We start from the raw sequence: 19,570 nt of genomic DNA, 5'->3' as shown, positions 1-19,570 counted from the left end.
TTATATAATAGTTTATTTCAGACGATTGGAGTTATATAGGTATATGAGAATCGCATTACTTAAGAACTTTTGAATATTTACCCTCAACACCGCGTATCATCTTTTGTAATCCTATTACAATAAATTGATGTGTGAGATTAGGAAATTTATCCCTATGTAGACCGAACCATTCCATTGGCGGTGTGGCATTACCTAAATCCTTCAATTGAGGAGTCTCTATCTCAGGTGGTGCCTGGGGAACATAGGTATATTTAGCATCACTTTCAACATCCTTCAACTTACTTTCAAGATTCACTGCCTCTAGCGTTGATTGTTTATAGTTCTCTTCAGTATCCTCCGTATATTCATCTGATGTATAAATACGCAAGGCCGTTAACCTGTTGGAAAGCGTTGTTGCATGTGTATACCACATTTCACGTATAAAGTAGACACTTCCAATCTTCCATTTGATTGCTACTTTACCATCAAACTTGCAAAAGTATTTGTATTGGACAGTATTTGAATTTACTCCTTGAAGGGTTTTCATGGATATATTCACCGATGGGAAAACAAATATATTATCATCTACAATCTTGTTTGCAGTCTTTATGTACTCTTGAATGCCATTGGAGTTATTTAAGGACTCAATAGTTGGCCGTTTTTTATAGGAAGATAACGAAACTGTAATGTCGGATATTTTCAGCTCTAAATGATTCACTAAACTTCTGACGCTGTTTTGATAGAAATAAGCTTGACTGTGACCTAATTTGACCACCATTGCCTGTCTATCTGTCAACGAAGATGGATATATTTGTACTCTTACCATCCCAATATCAACGTTTAAGTAAGTTTTTAACTTCTGGATCATTTTAAAAAATGTCTCGGATGGTGCTGGAACGTTTACCGACTCTGATTTTTCTAAGTTGATTTTTGCATCATTGAGGACCTGTCGATATGATAACCGCGTGTCTTGTCTGATTCTCAACCCAATAGTATAAACATCAACAAAGTTTGACGCCATCAGTGCAGTCATGTAAACTCTCAAACTTTCTAGTTTTAAGCTGAGCTTTAATTTATCATGAGAGGTTGGCTCCCGTTGGTTGAAACTAGTTACTCCAACGTTTAGAACTTCTAAGATGAAAAACGGGTGATAATCTAAGGAAATTCGAGTTTCTAAGCTATGAATGCCTATTGACAATAATACCAATGGAATACTCAAAACTTCATTGTCTCTCTTCCATACAACCGAAGATGTCATACGTACTTTATTGGCCATCAAAATCCCATCTAATCTACCGGTTGCTTGAATCTTTACAACTTCAAACTGAAGCCTAAAATTACTGTCCCAATCAATAGATTTTACTGTTAATGCATCGACATTGAATATTTCAACATTCAGTGTACCCAAAGAACTACCCAACTCAACTCGAGCAGATATTTTCGAAATGAATAGTGTGAGAACCCATGGAAACGCTGCAGTGGATGAGACTTCACGCAAAATCGATGTGAAGGTCTTCTTGTTTGACTCACTTTTTCCCTTAGGAACAAAAATCGACCCAGTCGAATTATTTGGAAGCCAAAAGTCTCTAAATAAGTCTAGGTCCTGACGCTGTGGGATATTGACAAAAGCATCTGCGCTCTTTAGGCTTATAACGGTGCTGAACTTCTGATTCTCTGAAATTCTCGAGATAGAACTGTTAACACTCAGACCTTCCATTTGAACGGAACCGCTGGTAACCTTGGAATATGCATGTTTCAACTCAGATTTCAAAAACTGAACATGCAATACTAGAGATAAAATTTCCTGGTCCGTCTTTGCAATCAAATGAATGGCTCCTAGCACAACTTCAGCTTCAATGTTAGCGCGTGGTTCACAGGTTAATGACAAATACTGAGGTTTGATTGTCAAAGAGAAATTGATATCTAAATTTTTGGTAAGGCCAACCACATCAATACTACTGGAATCTTTCTTTGTTGTCTCCTGAATACTTGTGTTTCCCTTGCTCATCATATCCTTAAAACTTTGTTTTAAGTCATGTAACACAGGAACACACAAACAAGAGATTTTGTTGTTTGTCTCGGAAACTAAAGCGCTGAGCAAAATTGAATGTCTTTTCGATTTCAGATGGTTATGCGTGTACCTGAAAACAGAAGAGAGCTTCGGAGAATGCAAGCTCAATATAGGTATAGTGTCGTTGATTCCAATATTTGGATTATAAATGAAAAAGGAAGCTCCTGCAAATTCAAAGACAAATTCAAATGTGTACTGCTTGTTTTTTCTGGTAATTAACAGGTCTTTATGATCATTGTCTCCATGTTTTTCGTTGACATTCAAATTCATTTTTCCCTTAGCGAGAGACAACTTTTCATTTATAGATAATATGGAATACTTTAATGGGCCAGTAATAGAAAATATATCCGTTTGAAATTTAAAATCAACCTTTTCACCGTTTACTTGGGACCTTAGTTTGAACGAGTTGTCCCGTGAATCGACAATATAAACCAAATTAAATGAAGGAAAAAATGCACGGTTGTTGCTTTCCTTCTCAGATGTTTTCGAGTAGAAGGTTGAAGACATATAACCATGTGCTGTGGAGAGATACATACCACTCATATTTAGTTTACCTGCATCCTTAGCACAAGAAATAGAGGCATTCTCAAAACCCAAAATAATCCCGGGTGCTATCACATTTGGATGGCATTCTAAAACACTTTCCTCGAACAACCATCCAACACAAAAATTGTTTGTAACAATATTGATTGAGAAGAAAGAAAATATTGCTTCAAATTTATCCTCAAAATCAGAATGCTGTACTTTGCTATCAAGCCTACTCGCAGAAGGTTTCCACAGTGAAGATATATCAGTTACAATATCAATCAATTCTTCAACAATGCTTGGATTCAAAATAACACGGCAATAATCCGATTTAACTTCTAACTTCGGTAATCTGTTTCCTCTATCTATTGGGGTTTTCACTTCCACAAGGGTGTTTATATCTAAAAATGTGGTGATTCCTTGAACTCCATTAAGACCAACTGATAATCTAAAATGAGGAAATGTAACCCTACCGTGCGGCGAAAATTTCTTGAGCTTATTTGCGTATGTTTTAATGAAGATTGTAGGCTTGGCCCAATCAAGGTGTATTTTATTCTCATTTATGTTCAGTAACGATGATACATTGCCAAATGTGAAGTCAAACGTCACATGTACCAAACGGAAAATATCCTCAATATCAAAGCTTGATTTTTGGGGGGCAGATATGGAGCATTCTTCCTTATTTGTTGTTTGCAGCATATGTGTCATTTGTTCTATGCTAATTTTGAGCAACTCAAAATTGCTGCGGGCAATGTCAAAATCGCCTTGAAACTTCTGGATCATTTGAATCAGATCGTTCTGTGCAAAGTTAATTCTCAAGAAACCTCCAACTATTTTGCTTAATACTTGGTTCGATTTGTTTTGATAATGAGACGCCAGCATTGTCTTCATTTTGTCAATCGTAACTGTAAAATAATTATAAACATAGTTCCCAACTTGGGAGCCAATGGACCATTTGGAGCTGGGCATATAGTATTCAAGGATAAAACCAAATTTACTCAACTTGAACGAGAACTTTGGATCAATGATTTGAAGGTTGGTGAAAAAAGGGGAAATAAGCTCAACATGAAAGATGACAGTAGAGGTCTTCATACTAGCTGAAAGCTGAAAGTCAAGCGTTTGGAAGAAGTCTTCCTTTAACCACTCAATAACAGAAAGTCTTTTTTGAGGTATTGCGCTATCAGATTCTGCTTTCTTGGAATTTTTGAACACTCCAACCACATGATAGATTGGCGATAATTCATCTTTAAACAGTACCTTCATGGCTGAAACGATTTGTTTGGAATCTGGAAGAAAATCAGCTTTTATTTTTTGATTAGTAAGATATAAAACAGTGTTTCCCCTTCTAAATGATCCGGTATTTACCAGCGTAGAGGTATGCATGTAGCATCTTAAATCAAAAATAGGAATTGTATCAATGTTAAACTCACTGCCAATGTAATCATTTTTCAGGTTAATGGTACAAGACATCATTTCTTCAGCCCTGACAATAGAAGAAGTAAGTGTGGTATTCTGACCATAAAAGACTACCTTGGATTTATCGATACCAAATGCATGAGTATACTCATCCAGTGTAAAATTAGCTGTAATTAAAACAGGTGCAACTTCCTCATATCTTGGAATCCCATGTAATGAGTCGGTAGATCCCAAGTCAGAATTTGCGTAGTCAGAATCGCTTTCCTCAGTTTCCGAATTAAATGCAGATATAGATTGCTTTAAATTTTGAGCCAAAGGATACAACCGAGGCAACAAGCGGCTGATTTTTGTGAAGTTAGTTCTCAAAAAGCTAACCTTGATATTTATATCTAAACTTTTCTCTATTGGTTTGTCCAACAAAGGCAAAGCAATAGTTTTTATTTCTTGGCTTAACTCTCCTTCGTTTATTAGCATGAAGATATTCTCAACAATAACAGCGTTAGCAAATGGATTAATTGTTAGTTTTATTGTTTTGAGTGCAATTTTATAGGTACTCAACAAGTTCTTCGTTGTAGCTTGTTCTATGTTGAAAACTTTTTTGAATATGAAATTGTCATCCTTTTTATGGTTGTCCCACACTCTCCAGTTACTAAATATTACGCCAACTTCACTTTCTGCGTCTCGAGGAGCTTCCCAAGTCTTGTTTTTAAAAATTTCGTCCTTCAAAGAAATCCATTCACCTGGTAAGTTCTTTAAGACATGTCTTAACCTAGGAATAATCATCCAGTTGCCATCCATTCGAATATGGTTTTTGGAAAACCCTGTTATGTATGACGGCTTGGTAATACACGGTGGATCATGTATAATGTTATAATCTATTCCAGCTCTTGATAAATCATATAGGAGTTCAACATTCGCCAATCTTTTATCCTTTTGATATTGGTTCCAATTTTTGATTGCCAGCTGAATATCGTTTTGATAGGAATATGCCCAGTCCAAAAGCCATGGAATGTGTATAGGATCAACAAACAAAGCTGTATCTTCTAAATCAAATGTTAAGATTTCTTTCGTTCCGACGGATCTTTTGACAAGAATGTTGAAAAAGTAAGCTCTCAATACATCGCTTGTGTTTTTAACTATATCGATGTTGATGGACTTTACAATTGAATAGATATTAGAAGATTCTGAAGAGCCAACGTTCGACTTAGAAAATGCAAAGACAAAGTCAGATACACCAAGGAAACAATATGCTTCCGACTCGATGTGTTCTGACACCTTAACAGTAATCATTGGGCATTCAAACTTCATTTTGAGGCTCTTGTTTTCCTGTTTAAACTTGAAAGCATCAACAAAATCTGTTTGCAATGCATCCAAAAAACAATCAATCGTGAATTCAGTCATATTAGAAACAATATCAACAAAAACCGGTGCTATCTTTGGCGAAACAAAAACCTCCAGCTTAGGTAATCTCACTGGTATACTGTCATACTCGCATGACGGATCTAAATCTTTCAATACACCAAAGTCCTCCAAGTTAGAACTGAACTTCTGATAATCATCATAGTCATCTTCATCATTCTCATCCAAGGTGGTAGAGAAGTCTGCCAATTTTTCTTGTATACGCAAGGGGAATGTACCAATTAACATTTCCACACTTTGGTTAGTTAGCGGTAAAGGCGGATCCGGAATATATAAAGACGACGTTATTGAATCTTGTTCTTTGAAGTATTTTCGGTCTTTTGCAAATTCGGGAATAATGAAGGGTGTCCTATGATACGGTGCATCATGTTTTTTCAAATGCAATGCTTGTTCTTTCATGTATTCAAATGCATCCTTTTTTTGGCCAAAGTTTTTCATCTCTAGAGATGAATTGAATTTCAAAAGCTGAACATCATTTTGATAACACTCCGCAACAATACTTTCAATGACTAACTCCAAAAGACTGTTATAAAAGACAGTAGGTTGATCGGACAATCTGAGCAGAATATTGGCTATATTCACCTGAAAATAATAATCCTGGCGCTTGATCTTTAAGTAAATATTTGAACACTTAAAAGACAAATTTAAAACATCTCTAACTGGTGTTACCATTAGAGATAAAGAATTTTCCAAGTCGGCATATCCAAATTTGAAGGATTTAGCAGTTCTGGAGAGAGCATCCAAGAAAATAGGCTCGGCATCAATTTTTATAGTACTTGAATCAAAATTCCATCTACAATAATATGTAGGTTCGACTGGTGGTAGTCCAAATATCCTAATGCTATGTATAGATAATTCATCAATCACTAGCTCAGGAACAAAGTCTACCTTGTGTTTTGTATTGGCAAATATTTCTAACTCATCACAGTCTGGAATATATCTCCCCCTTGCATCTTGAAAGTTGGCTTGCAAATCCATGTAGTAGTTATTATTTCTCAAGTCTATATCCAAAGTATCAAAATGAAGAGCCAGATGTGAGCTGCAGTCATATAGATGACAGGGAAATACCAAGCACCCATTATCCACACAGAATGAGAAAAGAAGATCGGTCTCATTTTTCATTCGTTTCCCTTCGTTAATTATTTCTTTTTGCTTGCCAAAACTTTCTCTGAATTCAAGTAAATTTTGGAAATGAGTATGGTCTCCGAAATAGTTGTCCTTTAATGACATGAAGTATTTTATGACAAACCCATGAGCTTTCAACGTTGTATCATCACAAGTGCAGTGTATAATAATAGTATCAACAGCATCAATATCGATTAGGCTGAAATAGGTGTACGATCCTTGCATTTTAAAATTGTTTGATTCACCGATTTCATTGTTTTGAATAAAATTAGAAAAAGTAGAGGAGGCAGGATGCTCAATGGCTAAAGTGAAATAGCTTGTTTCTAAGCAGTAGTCTATTGTATTTGATTTCTTATATGGATGAACAAGAGGGATCTTTGTAGTTAATTTTAGATCTGAGCCTTTTATAGTAAGATAAGTGTTTATTGTACCATCCAAAGGGTTGTTAATAATATTACCTTCATTGATGATCAAATAAAACGTATATTCGTACATTTTCCAGTTGAATCTATAGATAAACGGCCTGAACAACTCATATGGTGTTGGTTCACCAGAAGAAAAATCACCCAACAAGTCAGATATCTGAGTAATGTGTTCCCTCAACAGATAAATATCAGCACCTTTGGAGATGTTTTCAAATTTCCAGTCACACAGACCATTCCATTCTAAGGGAAACGCAATAGAACCGTTAAAAATATGTTCATCCGCAGCAAATAATATGTCATGGTTAACACTTGTAGATATCACAGGTTTCAAGAACACTGCATTAATTTTGTTTTCTGTACCTCGTTCAACAGTAGGAGAAAATGATATAGAGATATCCGTGATAGATCCCTTTCCTAGCTTTAAATCCAGCCATCCAAAATGCCTATTGTTCAAATTAGGGGATTGCAAGAAAGAAATATCTTTACTTTCTTCACGATGTGGCACTCTAACAATGACATCGCTACCACACTCAATTGACATATCAAAACTGGCATATTGCCTTCTCATTCCTGGCTTCAGCCGCTGAAACGGTATGGTGTTCCTATACAGAGTAGGAAACATTAACTGATGCAAGCTCCCCCGCTGTTTCTCTGCCCAAGGCCCGTAGTTAACTGTGGTTCCCAAAATGGTGATATCACAACCAAACATTGGGGCTGGCCCATTGTTACCTATATCAGGGTCTTCTTTAATTGTTTTGCTAATAGGATTACTTGGGACTAACCCTTGGGAGTCATAGTAGTAATTTATTTTGAAAACTTCTACATCACAGATATTCGAATGTTTGGCATATTCACTTCCATTGATTTTACTTTTATCAGACTCAGATGTGTTTAGTTCCATATTCAACTGCGAATCTGATGTACTGAACGCAGAGAGGTATCTTTCTAATCCATGCCACTCCTCAGTGGCACCTTCAATATTTTGGGTATTAGACGAATCCTGCACATCAGCCTTCCCCCTCTTCTGTCTAATCGCTTCAAATTTTTCGATCAATCCTTTGAAACCTTTGTACATTCTTGCTAATTTTGCACGTTTTTTCTTCTGAAACGACTCCATTTTTCTCTTCAAAGAGTCGATACTTTCGTAAGTGACATTTGTTCTTAAATCAACTTTCAAATTGCTAACTGTAAAATCATACAGTGTCCTATAATAATCAAGCTCACAGCCGGGTAAAGTGGCGTCGACGTTCCCCTTCATTGAAGAGTAATATGCAACAAATAAGGAAGGTGTATTTTTATTTCCCAGGACAAAGGAGCCCCTGTGAACAACTATTTCAAAGGGCAAAAAGTCCAAAAATGTAGAATCCATAACTTCACTATCCTCTGAAGTGTATTCTTCAGTTGTATCAGAAACAGAATTCTGGGTATAATTAAATGTATCATTAGAAGATGATTCACTCTTTCTTCTTCTAATATTAGCATTTTCATTTGTAGAGATATTGGAGCTATCAAATGAAACTTTATATGACTTCTTTGTGTATGACTCTGATGATTTACTTGCGCTCTCCTGTTTCAAAATAGATTCGATGTTGTCGTAAGCACCTGATTTATTGAAACTAAAAATTTCTAGGCCTTCCACCTCTAGTAAAAATCGTGAAGGCAACTTTGAGTTTAATTCGTCATTAAGATTTTCTTCTTGGACATAAAACTGTGATTTTCTTACATATTGAACCCAGTACTTCCATGTAAGGACAGCGGTATGAACCAAAATTATTTCATCTTTGGTGATAACCGAAAGGTTTTTCATAAAGAGCCTTCCTGCTAAAAGATTCACCTTCATCGACTGAATAGAAAATTTAATTTTTTTTCGTCGAAGAAGAATATGTGTTGCTGTCAATGTGATAACTTCACCTAAAATTCTGTTGAAGTAAAATATAAACACGGTTGCGGCAAAGAAAATTATTACCCAGTCAACCAAAAACACCCAGTTCATGTTGACGCTGGACGTCACCGAGCGCAACTCAAACTTAGATGCGGTGTCCATGATACTAGGAACTATCTTGATTAAGCCTACTTGTTAATAACTTACTAATCCTTCGAAGAGAATTGTCTGATGTCGGAGAAGGGAAATACATATCATCATGAAACTATGTTTTTCATGGCGAGACTGAGAGTGCGTGCGAATTATCTCAAATTTTAGTTTTTCTGAGGTTGTTAATAGTGGATTAGAGACAGCCCTTCTTTGCCTCGGGTGGCAAATACACTCTTGAAGCGTGAAGAAAGAGCTATACATCATCAGCAAGAATTAGTCATGTCTTCCGACCCGTTTCAAAAGCCACAAAAGGATTTTACTGAGACTTTAAATGAACAATTCGTTCAAATTGATGAGTTGATCAAATCAAACTATAGGGAAGCACTTGATAAATTGCTTTTACTAGAGAAGCAAACCAGGCAAGCTTCCGACGGTGCTTCCTCTCAAAGAATCATGGTGAAACTTGTTGGTGCATTGGTTGAAAACAAGGATTGGGAATTACTGAACGAACAGATCACTTTATTATCCAAGAAACATGGTCAATTGAAGGATTCTATTCAAGTTTTAATCCAAGAAGTTCTCAAAAACCTTGATAAAATAACTGATCTAGATACAAAAATTAATACAATTGAAACCATCAGGGTCGTGACTGAGAACAAAATTTTTGTTGAAATTGAAAGGGCCCATGCCACCAAGATTTTGAGTGATATACTACTGAAGGAAAAGAACAATTTAGATAAAGCATGTGAAGTATTGTCCGAATTACAAGTTGAGACATATGCTTCAATGGAATTGGAAGATAAAATCAGCTTTATTCTTGATCAGATAACCTTAAATAATATGAAGGGAGATTTCCAATTTTCCAAGATACTTTCAAGAAAGATCCTAGTTAGAACCTTGGAGAAATTTGCAAATTTGAAGTTTAGATACTACGAACTTGTTAATGAGATTGCCCTATTTGAAGATGACTATGAAAATGTTGTCAAGTATAATATGAATATCTACAGTATTCCAAAGGTTCAAGGCAATCTCGAGTTATCATTGAAGTATTTGAAAACGGTTGCAATTTTTGTTGTTTTGACACCATTTTCTAACTTACAGAATGATCTAATATCTAGGGTTGTCATTGACAAAAATCTATCCAAGTTGCCTATTGAGGAAGAGCTAATCAAAATCTTTACAACAAAGGAATTAATTAGTTGGAAGAGCTTAGAATCAAGTCTTGTTTCCAAACTATTGAGCGAGGAAGTTTTTGATCAGGAGACAGAAAAGGGGAAGCTTCATCTTTCAGACTTGAAAAAGAGAGTTACAGAATTCAATTTAAGAGTGATTTCAATTTATTATTCGACTATTAAACTTGATAGATTATGTGAATTGTTAGAGTTGGATCAACTTCAAACCGAAAATTATATAATTGAACTAGTTAATAAAGGTGATTTATATGCAAAGATCAATAGGCCATTCAAAGTTGTTACATTTATAAAGCCAAAAACAGAAAATGAATTGTTGAATGAATGGAGCAGTGATATTGATAGATTGCTAGAAAGTGTTGAAACAGTCGAACATTTGATCAATAAAGAAGAAATGATTCATGGCAAATAGATTCATACTCAATGTCATATATTACGATTTAGTTTCTCTTTTAATGTAATTATTTCATGTTCCATATGTAACTTTTCTCTTTCCAAACGGTTTATACGTTCTTGTAATTCATTGACAATACCAAGCAGACGATCATCAGTGATTTGGTCAATTTTTTTCCAATCTTTGTCTATACTAGCTCGTGATTCGCATAGTTTAACAATGTCAACTACATCCTTGATGAATTCACGTTGATTCATCATTTCACCATAGTATAGCATATTTAACTTTGTTAGTAACTCATTGCGGTGATTTATATTATGTGAGCTTTTAAAATTTAATAGTTGTAATTCGTGTTCTATTTTGTTTATTTCAAAGTTGTTAACAAATGGGATCTTTTTACTACTATTATGATCTTTTAATCGTATGTTCAGATTTTTTAATAATGATACCTGAATATCTGCGAGTGCTGAATTCAATAATGGAATTGATTCCACAGCCTCTTTATTCTTAACTATGGTATTTCCATCCAAAGACGAAGAGTTTGGCTTAATTTTGCGTAGCTGATCGATTCTTGATTCTATTTGCTTTCTCATGACAACTAATGAGTCGATTACACCAAATTCATCATTCTCGTGTTGCTTTTTTTGGATGATTTTCTCAATTATCATATTCAATTCTGAAATCGCCTTCTCATGATGCTGTATTGCGTTTGGGATGTCTCCAGAATATGTTGACCTCTCTGCATTTTGCTCCTCTCCGTATACATCAACAAGTCCGAGGCTCATTGTATCAGTGAAGTGGATAAGTATATTTTATAAACGGAGATTCTTGAAAGAGAAAGGTTGGTCTTATCAGCTACAAATCTATTATGCGTATATATAAATGCAACATAATTATTCCCGGAGCTGATCGAGTGCTCGAATACAAATGTGCCCATAATTTGAGGGAAGGGAATTTACAATTACATTATTAGCAATTGACAACCTATAAACTGGGCTCTCGCACTCAATGCATATCATCAAGAATAGAATATGAATGAAGTTAGTAATCAGCCAAGTAAAAATGTGGGGGATATTGGAAGCATGAAGGAATTTTGGGAGTTAGCCGACGAACTGCTGTATACAAAGCTATATTATGATGAAACCACAAAAGAATATATTACAAGCTGGAAGCAAACGGAAACCACGGAATCAGAAATCAATACTCTTCTTGTTAGTTATATTGCCCTTATATCCAAATATCGAGAAATAGTTGGCGATCACTTGGGGGAAGTCTGCGCATATCTACTGGACATTGAGAGTTATCAGAAACATCGAGAATTCTGTCTGCGGAAAATGCTGTCATTGTTGATATATTCGGTTGATTGTAATTTGAATAATTTAGAATTGAACTGTGATGTTTTGGGCGGTGAAATCCTAAGGGAAGTTAATGAGAGCATCAGTATGAATGAGCAATTCATCAATATCATTGGATGTATAATGATCAAGGAGCATGAACGAGATAACCAATTGATGAATATATTGAAGGAGTATCAAGGGTTCACAGTTTTAAGTAAAGTTGTAAGAAATTACGCTGCTATTACAAAGAGAACGGGAGATATATACACTCAGAATTACTCACCATATTTGATTCTGTGGTTTGATTTATGCAAGGACAATAATTTTGTTGATGAAATTGACAATATATATGAAGATGAAATTATTTTTTTATTTGACAAGCTGAAAGTTGAAACAAGAATTGAAGATGAGGTGAACTATATCAAATTCCGACTTTTATTGATCTTGAATGAGCAATATGTGTATCAATGTGGTTTAAAAGTACAAAATGGCAAAAAGACAAATTTAGTTGTCTACCAAATGGTGAGGAAGATTCAATATTTCCAAACATTCACAGAGATACTCGTATTAAATTTCAATAGGGAGATGGATACCATTGACCAAATTTTGATGATGAAATATTTGTACGTGGTGTTTTCCAATGAAAAAACCAACCGACTTGTATATTTGAACGACGTCAAAATTATTGTGGATATTATCATCAGACAGTTGTATGACATTCCAATAAAAGCATCCTCCTACATTATGGATATCTACCTACGTGTTCTTAAGTGCATGCTCACCAAAACGAACTTACGGAGGCATTCCTACAAGAGGGAGGAGCTCGTTGCTGTTCTAGAATACCTCCGCGGAGAAGACGTTAATGAGCATACAAGGCGTCTCATTGATCGATGCCTACAATGTTCTTTCTTTAATCCTCTCACATACGCCAATACCCAGGATAATAGGTCGGAAGAGTTATTACCCATAAGGAAAGTGACACCTCTAATTCCGCCAGAGAGGTCCCATTCTCTCCCTCAGCTTGTACAGAGCCCGCAACCTTCACCACCATCATTTTCTTTACCGCCACCACCTCCACCACCTCCCTCTCGTTTACGAGGTAGGGAAAGTTCGGTTTCCTCATTATCAACATCGTCCTCGCAAACTAGTGGACAAGGTCTTAGTAGACTATCCAGTGCCAAGCCACCACCTCCACCACCTCCACCTGCCCGGACAACGTCGCGTCGCATTGTCTAAAATGGAATGGCAAGGGGGGGGTGGATACCTCTCCATGACATTGGCGGTGTTGCAACCCAACAGGAAGCGGATATCGCAAACCACAAATTGTGCCTTGCGGTGATTTATCTAGAATTGCGGCGATAAAGATACATTGAATACGCGAGAAGGGGGGGAACGAAAACAAGGAAAGAAAAACACCACAGCAGAGAGAGACCCGTCTCTCGTCCAGGAGTGTTTCCGTTTCGGGCAAGTGAGCGCGCTATTTGCAGAAATTGTCTCCTTTGATTGTTGACACTGGGAAAAGTATCAGTCATAATGCTGCATTTTGCAGTGCTGAGATTCCATCGATGACATCTTTTTTTCCATTTACAGACATTTACAAGAATTTACACTTTGTCTAATATATAATTTGGATTCCTACCGTTCATCCGTTTGAATATCACTCAGTATTTTTTTTTTTCATTCAATTTTTCACTTCCTGAAACGGACATTTGATATTCACTCTTGAAGATATTATAAAGACATCCTGTCTTGCAGATCTATTAATCCCTCAAAAGAGAAAAAAAGAACATACATACACATTATGCTAAAACGGTACTTCTCTTCATCACGCATCATGTCCAAATCTTTAAAGGACATTGCGTTGGCTTCGAACTTCAAGCCTGCCAGCAGGCTTGGAGACAAGGATTTGAATCCACATACTTTGGTTGCTAAATATGCAGTTCGTGGTAAAATCCCTACAATGGCCGAACAACTAAAGGGAACATTACAATCTGATCCGGATGCTTTACCATTTGACAAGATCATTTTTTCAAATATTGGCAACCCTCAACAATTGGGCCAAAAACCAATCACTTTTTATAGACAAGTCCTTTCGTTGATTGAGTACCCTGATTTATTAGAAAATGAAAAGGCTAAGGAAATCTTCCCCCAAGATGCCATGGACCGAGCAAGAGAAATAATGCAAAATTTGTCCTCTGTGGGTGCATATTCTCATTCCAAGGGTGTCAAGTATTTCAGAGATACCGTTGCTAGATTCATTGAAGACAGGGATGGATACCCTGCAGATCCAGAACAAATATATCTAACTGCCGGAGCTTCAACTGCAGTTTCTTATCTACTGAGCCTTTTAGCTGATGGCCCCAAAACTGGTTTTTTGATTCCAATCCCTCAATACCCACTTTACACCGCCAGCTTAGCCTTAAATAATGCAACTGTGTTGCCGTACTATTTGAAGGAATCTGACAACTGGTCTGTTTCTGCTTCTGAGATTGAAGATTCAATTGTTGAATCCAAAGAAAAGGGCATAATCCCAAGGTGCATAGTTTTGATTAATCCTGGTAACCCAACAGGTGCTGTTTTGTCTGAAGATGCAATTGCAGAGATTGTAGATGTTGCTGCTAAACATGGTTTGGTTATTATTGCGGATGAAGTTTACCAAGAAAATATATATGAAGGTGAATTTGTTTCTGTTAGGAAGGTCCTCAAGAAATTACAAGAATTGAACCCATCGAAATATGAAAACACCCAGCTAGCTTCCCTCCACTCAACTTCAAAGGGTATGATTGGTGAATGTGGTCAAAGAGGTGGTTATATGGAGTTGATTGGTTTTGATGACTCCGTCATTCAACAAGTTATTAAGTTGGCCTCAATCTCTTTATGTCCTCCTGTGGTTGGACAGGCGTTGATCTCCTTAATGGTGAATCCTCCTCATGAAAATCATCCTTCTCATGGTATTTTCCATAATGAAAAATGGGGAATTTATAAACAATTGAAGGAAAGGTCCCATAATTTATTTTTAGCCTTCAACAAAATGGAGGGTATTTCTTGTCAGGAACCTCAAGGTGCTATGTATTGCTTCCCGTCTTTGACTTTGTCCGAGAGAGCCCAGGCAGAAGCAAGAAGGGAAGGCATGGAGCCAGATGAATTCTACTGTGTTAAGTTGCTAGAAAATACTGGTATTTGTACTGTTCCGGGTTCTGGTTTTGGTCAAGTTCCAGGCACTTGGCACTTAAGAACCACTTTCTTAGCCCCAGGTTCGGAATGGATTGAAGAGTGGGCTAAGTTCCATCAAAGATTTATGGACGCATATAGAAATTAAAATAAACAAGATAAAAGACGAAAAAAAATGAGAAATATGAAATCAAAAGGCCCAAGCATTAGGGTAGTTTATATAAATCATATATGTTTATTATATTGTACGCAATCAACTTTTATATTTTCAGTATTAATTAGCAAGCTAAAGATTCAAGTAATAAAGGTTTTTACTGGTCTTTTTTGATTCTGTCCATTTCCACGTTAACTGTATCGGGATAAACATCGAATGAGCCCACAATAGCAAGACATGTCCAAACAGGAAACCACGTCAGGCAAGTATAATACCATGTCCAACACTGAACTCTTTTGTAGGCTTGAGTCAATCCAACAAAAAGCTCAACGGGGCCTTCCATCCAAAATGATAGACTGACACTTTCAATGAAATCTAAGACTTTTTGAATTTCCGTTTGCAATAACGGATATTCGAAGTATTGAAATAAATTACGAACATCATCGAGTGGAAAGTGTGTATGTTGTAAAACTCCAAAAATAATCAACCAAACACTAGGGCAACTAGTAATTAAAAAGGTAGTATTCATCAATTTCCTTCTCCATCCCATCTTCTCAGAATATTTGACAAAGTTCAATGGTGATGTTATTATGCCGAGAATTAAGGATAATGGAAAATTCAGAATCATAAGTCCAACTAGCATATATCCCATATAAAACAATGCCCCCATACTCAAAGCACGTGAGAAATCCGAACTGATTCTAACCCTTATTGGTAGCAATGGTAGCAATGATACAATGAAAAACGGTATAACAAAATATCTATAAACTAAATCTTCAGGATTCTGGCATATTGTAGTCTTGTAAGCATAGATTGCAAATGAGAAGATTAGAATAACAATTGTCAAAATTGCATATATTAATTGTGAGGTCTTGAAAGATAATGATTTCTTAAGATTGGAAGTAACATCAATTGATGTGTTGTTACCACTTATCCAAGCATTTAGAGATGCAACTAAAAATGATGCTGCTGTCAAAGCACCGGCAGGTAAATACATTCCGATAGAAACAAATGTCTTAGGCCCCAATAGTAAATAAAAGAAGTAACTCTGATGAAATTTTTCAAGTAAATTATTTACACTTCTAAACGTACTTTCAACGATACGTCCTAAGGATGTTATGTCGTTTCTATCTCCTTCTTTGGCTCTTAAAGTGACAGCTTGAATATTCCATCCACTGAAGGCTTGTGCATTACCAAAGTCTTTTATGCCGGAGCCTGCAATATCAAATATACCGCCAATCAAGGCAACAACTCGAGAATAAAAGTCGTTCGTCCATAATTGGCCAAAAGGCGTATGGTTCAAGCTTACTTTTATCCCTTCATTTTCTGCAACTTGGACTATAGTATTCACATAATCCAAATTTGGCAATTGGCCATTAACTCCAGCATACTCCAGCTCGATATACCCTATATGGTCCCTTGATGATGGATTATCCAAGACGATAGCTGATTCAATCGAGCCAGCTGTGTTCTCTAACGATGTATGGTATGCATCCACCCAATGTCTTAGGGCATCACCGCCATCTTGTGGAAAAACAATAATAATATTCTTTGCCCAGATAGACATCCTGCGAAAGTATCTAGCCAATCCTAGAGTTAATGACAATGCACCAACATTTAGTCGACCATCCGTTGCGTTCCAAGGGGTCGCCAAAACCATCGCCTCGGTATCGTCACCTTTAGGAACGTGGTATATAGCATAGAGTGTAGGTTTTACTTCACCTGTAGATGGATCAGTATATTCAAGAATATTCGTTTTATACCCCATACTAATTAGTAACTCCTCAACAGCTTTGGTCTTCTCGTTCAAAGAATAGTTCATCATGTTAACAACTTCATTCCTGTATCCTCTCACAAAATTCCATTCACTCTCCCTGAAAAATGTATGTGCTTGTCCTGGCATCATTGCATTTTCACTAATATATGTATGTCTATATTGGCCATCCAATGCTAATTGTAGTAAGAAAATAACGGCAGAAATCGTCATAAAAAATGATACTCTGGGTAAGATTCTTGTTAATTTGTTCAATGATCCGGTCCGGACCAATTTCCGTTGTATCACCTCTAGTAATGCCATCCTTTAGGTTTACACGCTGTTGTTCAGATACAGCTGAAAATATCAAAAAGAGTTTATCAGCTTGTGATATGGAAATCGTCTTAACTGTTGTCTGAACTTTTAGTTTTTTATGACGCGTGTTCATAATTCAGGGTACTAGTTGTGCACGTGATTTCCAGATAAAAAGTATGTGTCTATCTCATGTCATTACCCACTGTAGTTTACTATTTGCTTGCACTGAAAAAATCTATAAAATATATCACTATAAAATGTAAAAATTTATGGATTAGTACCAGTGTTTGTGTCGGTACTACTGTTGTCATTAGAAGGTCGAACGCCACTAGCGTGTTCATGTTGAAAATTGGTTCCTTCTTCGTTAGAATCACCTGGGCGAGTTGCTTCCCGAACACGTTCTGCCATCGACACTGTTGACGAATTATCTAATGAAGATAACTCCCTGGTTTCAACTCCATTTGCGGTACGTCGAGACTCGACACCTAATGGTGGGAATATTCCACCGAATTGAGGTGGCGTTCTAGAAACACTCCTAAAAGGTCTAGGAGTATGTTGTGTCACCCTACCATTACCTGAGGTGTTTCTAGGTGCAAATGATGAAATGACATCACGTATAAAGTTAAGAAGAGATTGCCCGTTATTTGGGGTATTTCCGTTATTGCCACCAGCTGAATTGGTGGAATTGGTTTCCCCTATTTGTGGAGACCTCTCTGGAATATCAAGAGTTGGTGCGGTATTAGACGTATTGGGAAACGGGCTTCTGGTATCAATAACGATATCATTAGGAACACTGTCTTGATCATCTGACAATGTAAAAGTCATTTGTCGGTTGTTGAAATTTTGAATTAGCGGCCTACTGATACCAATTATCCTAGCCAAATTGGGTAAAGTTATGGTAATATATCTTGCCCCATTATTTTCAGTTTCCAATTTATTTGGTAACTTATCCCTACAAAGAGGACAGCTATTGTTGGTTTTAAGCCATTCTTGAAGACACGAAGCCCCAAAAATATGGCCACACTTCATAGCAACAGGGTAATGTTTCAAGGATGATTTGGAACCTTCCTCCTTCGGTTCGTCCTTGGAAGAATCCTCAAGAGGGGTAGACTCACCAGAATTATTCTTTGCCCGCTTAATATAACCATTTTTTGGTTCTTCTTCTCCATCAACCCTTTTCCTCTTCATTGTACTACATTCATCTTTATTCACGTATTTATCATAACAAATTGGACATTCACTATCTGATTCGTTTAATTCTTCCACTCTTTTGACTTCCAGCTGATCAAATATTTCTTTGGAAACACCTGCTGATTTTTTTAGTGCGGTTGCGATAGTCCTCAAAGCAATCTCTGTAGTCAACCTTACCAAAACTCCAACATTTTCTTCATTGTTATCGTCAATGTTTGGAACATATAAAAGCAGTGACCCACTGTTGTTATCAGAGTTTGACCCGTAGACATAGTTAACTGTTAGAATAATATTTCTAGATTCTGAGGGTGTTTGGTGTACTGGATTCATTGTGGATGGTGACACTGTATGTAAAGTTGATGATGATGTTGTTGTATCGGCTTCTTCTGTCGATACCTCTGGTGTATTCCTAGATGGGGTATTCGTGGTTTGGGTTGGAGGGATGCTGGATGCCCTTGTTCCTAGTGCACGCTCAAATAAACGTCCTAAAATTCTAGAGGCCGGTTGTGAATCATCATTGTAGATCCCATTAGATGATACGTCAAATGCAGGATAATCTAAACCTCTTATTGGTCGGCGGTTCTCACTATCCGTAGTACTGTTATTTGTCGTTGGTGCCTCTCTTGCTGAATTGTCAGTGTGTTGATCACTACTCACCGGTCCATCTGCAAAACTAGCTTGTGTATGAGATGGTGGAAAAAAGTTTTGGCCTGCTGAATCAAACAAGTCTTGGTTCCCACGTTCAGAATTATTCGATGTCCCGTTCCCACGATTTCGTAATAAATCACTTACAGTTGCTAATGATGTGGTAGTTATAACAGTAGGCTGGACCATCATACTTCCCACATCAATCAATAAAGTCTGTGTATGACCGCCTCTATACTGAACTTCAACAGCAGGCAATGTGTAATGACCATCGGGGTGTAGTGTAATCCCTGCTTCCTCGAGCGTCCTTGGAGTTAGGTTTCTGTCATTAGTAATATGGGCATTTGCTCCTCCTGGTACTTGTTCCTGATGGTTTCTTTGTGAAGTTGTGTCGGACATTTATTATTTAGAAGTTCAAACAGGTATAT

At 36.8% G+C, this 19,570-nt stretch overlaps 7 protein-coding genes across 7 annotated transcripts; 3 read left to right on the top strand and 4 right to left on the bottom strand.

The window, feature by feature from the left end:
* Positions 1-55: 55 nt before the first annotated feature.
* On the bottom strand, positions 56-9,004 carry C5L36_0A03200 (uncharacterized protein; the record flags this gene model as incomplete). Its single annotated transcript, XM_029463335.1, has 1 exon — positions 56-9,004. One exon carries the CDS (start codon positions 9,002-9,004, stop codon positions 56-58), a length of 8,949 nt encoding a protein of 2,982 aa, XP_029319195.1.
* Positions 9,005-9,271: 267 nt separating this feature from the next.
* C5L36_0A03190 (uncharacterized protein) lies at positions 9,272-10,594 on the top strand (the record flags this gene model as incomplete). The annotated part of the gene is made up of 1 exon (XM_029463334.1): positions 9,272-10,594. The coding sequence occupies one exon, from the start codon at positions 9,272-9,274 to the stop codon at positions 10,592-10,594; it is 1,323 nt and encodes a 440-aa protein (XP_029319194.1).
* A 14-nt stretch (positions 10,595-10,608) lies between these two features.
* Positions 10,609-11,361, bottom strand: C5L36_0A03180 (uncharacterized protein; the record flags this gene model as incomplete). The annotated part of the gene is made up of 1 exon (XM_029463333.1): positions 10,609-11,361. One exon carries the CDS (start codon positions 11,359-11,361, stop codon positions 10,609-10,611), a length of 753 nt encoding a protein of 250 aa, XP_029319193.1.
* Positions 11,362-11,607: 246 nt separating this feature from the next.
* On the top strand, positions 11,608-13,149 carry C5L36_0A03170 (uncharacterized protein; the record flags this gene model as incomplete). Its single annotated transcript, XM_029463332.1, has 1 exon — positions 11,608-13,149. The coding sequence occupies one exon, from the start codon at positions 11,608-11,610 to the stop codon at positions 13,147-13,149; it is 1,542 nt and encodes a 513-aa protein (XP_029319192.1).
* Positions 13,150-13,714: 565 nt separating this feature from the next.
* Positions 13,715-15,232, top strand: C5L36_0A03160 (uncharacterized protein; the record flags this gene model as incomplete). Its single annotated transcript, XM_029463331.1, has 1 exon — positions 13,715-15,232. One exon carries the CDS (start codon positions 13,715-13,717, stop codon positions 15,230-15,232), a length of 1,518 nt encoding a protein of 505 aa, XP_029319191.1.
* A 163-nt stretch (positions 15,233-15,395) lies between these two features.
* Positions 15,396-17,315, bottom strand: C5L36_0A03150 (uncharacterized protein; the record flags this gene model as incomplete). Its single annotated transcript, XM_029463330.1, has 1 exon — positions 15,396-17,315. One exon carries the CDS (start codon positions 17,313-17,315, stop codon positions 15,396-15,398), a length of 1,920 nt encoding a protein of 639 aa, XP_029319190.1.
* Positions 17,316-17,573: 258 nt separating this feature from the next.
* C5L36_0A03140 (uncharacterized protein) lies at positions 17,574-19,541 on the bottom strand (the record flags this gene model as incomplete). The annotated part of the gene is made up of 1 exon (XM_029463329.1): positions 17,574-19,541. One exon carries the CDS (start codon positions 19,539-19,541, stop codon positions 17,574-17,576), a length of 1,968 nt encoding a protein of 655 aa, XP_029319189.1.
* Positions 19,542-19,570: the final 29 nt, after the last annotated feature.

Source organism: Pichia kudriavzevii, chromosome 1 (assembly GCF_003054445.1).
Source record: "Pichia kudriavzevii chromosome 1, complete sequence".
In the NCBI taxonomy this organism is placed as follows: domain Eukaryota; kingdom Fungi; phylum Ascomycota; class Pichiomycetes; order Pichiales; family Pichiaceae; genus Pichia; species Pichia kudriavzevii.
This window is presented reverse-complemented; position numbering and strand designations above follow the sequence as displayed.